The 5,525-nt window shown below is 37.3% G+C and overlaps 1 protein-coding gene across 1 annotated transcript; it reads right to left on the bottom strand.

Moving 5' to 3' along the window:
- Window positions 1-1,529: 1,529 nt before the first annotated feature.
- Window positions 1,530-3,955, bottom strand: LOC103024855 (thymosin beta-11). Its single transcript, XM_007228681.3, has 3 exons — window positions 3,855-3,955; window positions 2,735-2,847; window positions 1,530-2,517 (listed from the first exon to the last, which is right to left on the bottom strand). Exons 2-3 carry the CDS (start codon window positions 2,832-2,834, stop codon window positions 2,486-2,488), a joined length of 132 nt encoding a protein of 43 aa, XP_007228743.1. The 5' UTR covers window positions 2,835-2,847; window positions 3,855-3,955; the 3' UTR covers window positions 1,530-2,485.
- Window positions 3,956-5,525: the final 1,570 nt, after the last annotated feature.

The following is a 5,525-nucleotide window of genomic DNA, read 5'->3' as shown; positions in this document are numbered from 1 at the left end:
TGACACAATGCATGGAATAGGGACTAGTGTCATGCCCCATGACTTTTGTCATATTCCTTGAAGTCGCTTGTCTATTAGCATGGATGATTCTACCTTGATGCCACCGGCCACTATCATTACAGTATGCCTTCTAAGGTACGAATGTTAAATACCCACAGAGCTTCATAAATGGAATGTCCAATTCCATATGGCACCAACTTTTAGGTCTTGCTCAGACTTCGATACTTCACGTCACCTAGCCATCACCGTCTCACTCACAAGATACCACCTCACAACATATGTAGGTGTAGTTGTTTAGAGCCGTCCAAAGTAAACTGTCTCTTGAGGTAACACACCTGTAGGTGTCTTTTAGTATGTATGCATTGTTAGTGGTTTGTGTAGAAAAGTGGATAACAACACTAATATACTTCTATGCATATTTTACGTTGGTCTGGATGTAAAGCAATTCATCTGTCTAAATGAACTGGAAGTCAAATACAAGACTGTAAATATAAATTAATACTAATCACCAAAGATAGCTGCCAGCTCTTGTTAATAACCATAATGTATTTGACATGCAAAAATACAGCATTACTACCTTTGTTACACCAGTAGAAGCTCAGATTTTCATTTGTTATTGGAAAGCTGGGGGGGGTTTCATACCACCCATACCACCAAAACAAGGCCTCTGAAGCTGCCCTTTGGTGTCAGGTAGCAAGATGCTAGCAGCAGGTTTATAAAATCCTGTCATTTGTGAGGTGCGACCTCCATGCAATGCAATAATGAGCCTTGGGTGCTCCATGGATCACTTTTGATAAGTACCGACCACTGTGTACCAAAAAACCCCACAGATGCTCTGGTTCAGTTGTCTAGCCATAACCATTTAGTCCCTGCTGACAGTAAAAGGCTTGCTGTCTGCATTTCTAAATGTAGTTTAATATGACTGAATCAGCACAATGACACTGTATAGAAATGGATGACGTTACTGCCCACTGCAGAATGAACTGACTTCAACTCTCATTTAGGCCAGTGCTTCATCTTACAACCAGGGAAAATAGAGTCATCTAATGCCATTAGGCTTCGCAGGCACAAGCTAATCTTAGCAGGCTTTGAAAGACCCAGCATGCACGGCACAAAGCTGCAAGCTAATTGGATCGTCATAGTGCCAAGTCACCACCTGGGAAGACCCCCCCCAGCATGGCGCCTGAGTCAGGAAGCCTCCCTGCTGGCTAACAGGGTATTGTTTCTATGGCCGTTCTATAAGGATATGAAGAGAATAGTGTACTATTATATGTGTAGGTTAATATTTTAGCTTAAGTATAACACTACATTTACAAATCATTTAAGCCCATTGAGTTCTGGACCTGTGCTAAAATGCTAAAGCTAATCCAGCAACACGTGATGCATACAATGTGCAAAATGTGTAAAAGGTTGGTGTCAAAGTAGACTGCATGTTTTTCTCCACCAAAAAGTAGTAACTCATATGATGAAATAGCAAGAAATGTGTGTGAGGTGCACAATAAATAAGAGTAAACATTGGGGCGGAGAAGTCATTTGATAACAAAGGTTTTATTACAACATTTGTTTTCCATTACTGATAATGGTTTGTGGCAAAACAACATGGTTGCTGAGTTTGTACAAAACCCAAGAAAAAAAAAAAAAAAACAATTTGATCTACAGCTGAAAGCGACCACATGGAATTTTCATTTCGAGAAATGATAGCTTCCATACAATAAGACAACCGAGAGGGTGCAACACAAAAAGCTACCCCAGAAAACCACACAATCGATTTCAAAAAGACCCTCACATTCCTTAAGGAGTGTTTCCCCGATCTAGTTTGGTCCCACCTTTTTTTTTTTCTTCCTCTCTCATCTCTTCCTCTTTTGTCTCAATAAAAAAAAGCATTTGCCTGAAGCAGCGCTAACAAGTAGGTGTTAATCATTTCATCGACGACATAGAAAAACCAAATATTGATGCATTTTATCCTAAAAATCAAATTTCTTTAAAAATAAAAAGACAGAAAAAAAGAAAACGCAACACCTTGAATTGGTGAGCTGGTCACACGTCGACATAAAGCCACGCCTTGATTGGTTGAAAATTTTGGAAATGTCCACATTCCAAGGCCACGCCCCCCCCTTGTCCTTTGCCCCTTTTTTTTGGTTCTCCACGCCAATAGTGGCGGAGGCCGATGTGGAGGTGGCCCGCCTGCCCACCATGGACACTAGATGGATCCAAACTATGTGCTCCGAAGCATTTCCTTTCGTTGGGTTGGAAAAGAGGGGGGGCCATTCTTTCTTTCTTCTGGCGGTTGGTGGAAGGAGATTTCATTTCAGTTCCATCCAACACTGATGGCAGCTTTAGGTTTGCTCTCTTTCTTTTTTAAAACACATTTTTTTTCCTCATTTTTGACATTTCGGTTACAAAAAGCTAAAAGAAGTGAATGAAAAGAAGGCAATGCAGGGAAAGGGGGGTGTGCACAGTGCATGATGGCGGCTTGTGGGGGGCTTCATGATGACGCTTGCTTCTCCTGTTCGATGGCTGCGAAAAAAAGAAGAAGAAAAAAAGAATAAGACGAAGAAGAACAATTAGATTAGATCCGTGGCTTCTGCCCACATTGTGTGGTCTGCATAACTTAATAAGTTATTATACTGATATAAGTCCAGCATGAGGCCTTCTTTTGGCTTTACTTTTAGATTTTACTAGGATTATGTAATAACCTACAAGTACTCTAAGATAGAAGTGTATCAGGCCTTACTTTCTTTAGACGGCAGTGGGTTCTTCTCCTGGGTCTCGGTCTTCTTCAGCTTGCTCTTGTCGAAGCTGGTGACCTCATCCAGGTTTGGCTTGTCAGACATGATTGTTGAGTGTCTGTGAAGAAACAAAAATACTTATTAATTCATCATAAATCAACAAAATGAGCTCCTGTTATCTTAAGGAACGTCCAATCAAGCGAACAAAAGAGGCAGATATTGAGCTCCTTTGTTCACTGAGAGCTAAAGGGGCGATTTGCATCATGTCCCGTTGATTTCACTGACCACTGCCACCCTGAGCAACACAAAAAAACCGCACCCTTTCTTAATGGCGCCTCAAAAATGACAAAAAAAATCCGAAAACTAGATTTACATAACAATGCAGCTTCCCACGCTGGCTAAAGACCTGCTGCTGAGGGGTGGGGAGACAATATGATGATCTTAGGGCAAGAAAAAAGGTTATTCTGAGAAAACCTGTGAAATTAAGCGTTATAAAATAAAGTTTTACGGCTTATTTATTGTTTATATCAAATCTACAGACATTTCTGTGGACCCCCCACGTGCGTGCTGTGCGCGAGGATTTGTGAGCACACTGCCAAAGACGCTTCAGGAACCACCGCCCAACCCCAGCCCCAACCCTGCTGCTGCTTCTTTATCTCCAGCACGAGCCCCTAACGATTTTACGGGCTTTTCAAAGCTAGATACCCCATACTAAACTGTATAACGCTTTGTATATTATTATTCCCATGCATTAAAAAACAGCATAAACCCCAATAATGGCTAATTATTATGAATAACGTCCTCTGCAGCACAAAGGGGCGTAACAAAGGAAATAAGCCAGTCGATCAGATTTCCTCAAGCGCGCCAAAAACATATTTAATAGTATAAAACCAATTTTTTTTGCATGTTTGCTAACTATAAATCTCCTTAAAAAACATTAGATAGATAACTAGTTCTTTAAGATAACTAAGCTAGCAAACTACTAACATTTTCTACCAAATAACCAGCTTTAAATCCAGTGCCAACAGAGAAAAACACAACCCAGCAGCGTTTCCACAGCTTTCCCCCTAAAAAACACTGATATATAACATCATTAAACTATATAACAGCCCTGTAAACGCTCACCTAAGTAGACAGGTTAGCGTTGATAATCTCCGTCAGGTTTCGGCTGCAGCACTGTGGCGCGCCAATGCGCAAGCGCGGCATATATACAGCGCTGTATGCAAATCGACCCGTGACGTCAGGCCCTCAGTCCCCCCCCCCCCCCATCCTCAGCCTCACCGCTCTCAGAGTTCAGATTATTAAAGCAAGAAAAGCCCAAATTTCCCCCCCCCCAAAAAAAAACACACGATTCACAGTCAAAACTAACGCTGCATAACATATAACATGAAAATTGTGAGAATAATCCGCAATTTCAGCTCTGTGAGAGATTTACAGAGAGCTTTACAGAGGTTCTCTGCGCCACCGCGTGGATGAAGGTGTTGGGTTCACAGAGTTAATCAGTTTTGCAATTTTTGATAATTTTCCCCATTTTGTTTTATTTGGTGCAGTCTGAAGCTTCACCTCATTCAATTTCATGAAAGCATTTGTGATTTTTTAACATTTCACAAATTAATGTAAATATTTAAAAAATGATGAGTAATGATAAGAATAATGTCTTAATAATAATGCTTTACCTATTTTAATACTGAGATTTTATCTAGTTTGTTTTTAATAAATATTTATATCTTACTACTATTTTTGTTTTAAATAAAAGTTTTTTTTATGTTTTATTGTTAATTATAGTTGTTTATTACATTATGTTATGAAACACTGCAGTCTGAAATTGAAAAATGTATTTTATTTAAAAGTTTTTATTTTATTTTATTTTAATGGAGTTTGTTAAGGGTTCTCAGTGCAATAATGCAGTACTTCCCAAACCTGGTTCTGGAGCCTCCCTGACACTCTGAATGGTTAATAATTGAGAATTGTTAATAGATGAGCATTAGTTGAATCAGGTGTGCTGAGTTCAAAGAGGGAGGCAGTGGGAATCCAGGACCAAGTTTAGGAAACACTGAAATTAGGTGAATGATGTGTGCTGCATTTACATTCTGCATTTTATTGTGTTTATGTTGTCCTTTATTATTGCGAGGAAATATCAGATTATAAGGAGTTATCTTGAATAGAGGATTTTCACGTTTTTACAAAGTACTAACAAACTAACTAACTAACTAACTGAATAAGCAAATATATGAAAAATAAATCAATAAATACATGTATTTAATGAATAAACCTCAGACCTTCACTAGATCACTTGTGAAACGGTCAAAGTAACTATAAAAAAGATTTAGTGATGATTTATGATTAATAATTATATTTTAATTCAGTAAGGATTTCATTTTTATTTAACATGTTAATTAATATTATTATAATATTATTATTTTATTATAACATATTAACATAAAATATTTTAATTTATTTATATAGCCATTTATTTAAAAAGATGAATTTATTTATTTATTTATTTATTTATTAAAAACATATTAAATTTTATTTTAATAATAAATAAACTTTATTGAAAAATGTATGCTTTTTCTGTTTTTATTAGATTTTTAATAATGCTGAAATTGGTATAACATTCTATATATTTGCTTTAATATATTTTCATGATTGTATTGGTTTAATAAAAAACTTGAATCTCCTTTCTTTCCATTAACAAGTATAACATGTATATTATATTAATTGACTGAGGGACTTTTATATCTGCATCTTCAACAACTTTTATTTTGCCAAAATAAAAGTTGTTGAACCGGAAAT

The sequence above is a fragment of the Astyanax mexicanus genome, chromosome 21 (assembly GCF_023375975.1).
Source record: "Astyanax mexicanus isolate ESR-SI-001 chromosome 21, AstMex3_surface, whole genome shotgun sequence".
In the NCBI taxonomy this organism is placed as follows: Eukaryota; Metazoa; Chordata; class Actinopteri; order Characiformes; family Acestrorhamphidae; genus Astyanax; species Astyanax mexicanus.
The sequence above is the reverse complement of the archived record's forward strand: the minus strand, read 5'-3'. Positions and strand labels throughout refer to the sequence as shown.

Coding starts and splice junctions, on each gene's coding strand:
- LOC103024855 (XM_007228681.3), bottom strand. CDS start 2,834: ATGTCTGACAAGCCAAACCTGGATGAGGTCACCAGCTTCGACAAGAGC. Junction 2,518..2,734: donor CCCACTGCCGTCTAAAGAAA/GTAAGGCCTGAT, acceptor TTTTTTTCGCAG/CCATCGAACAGGAGAAGCAA.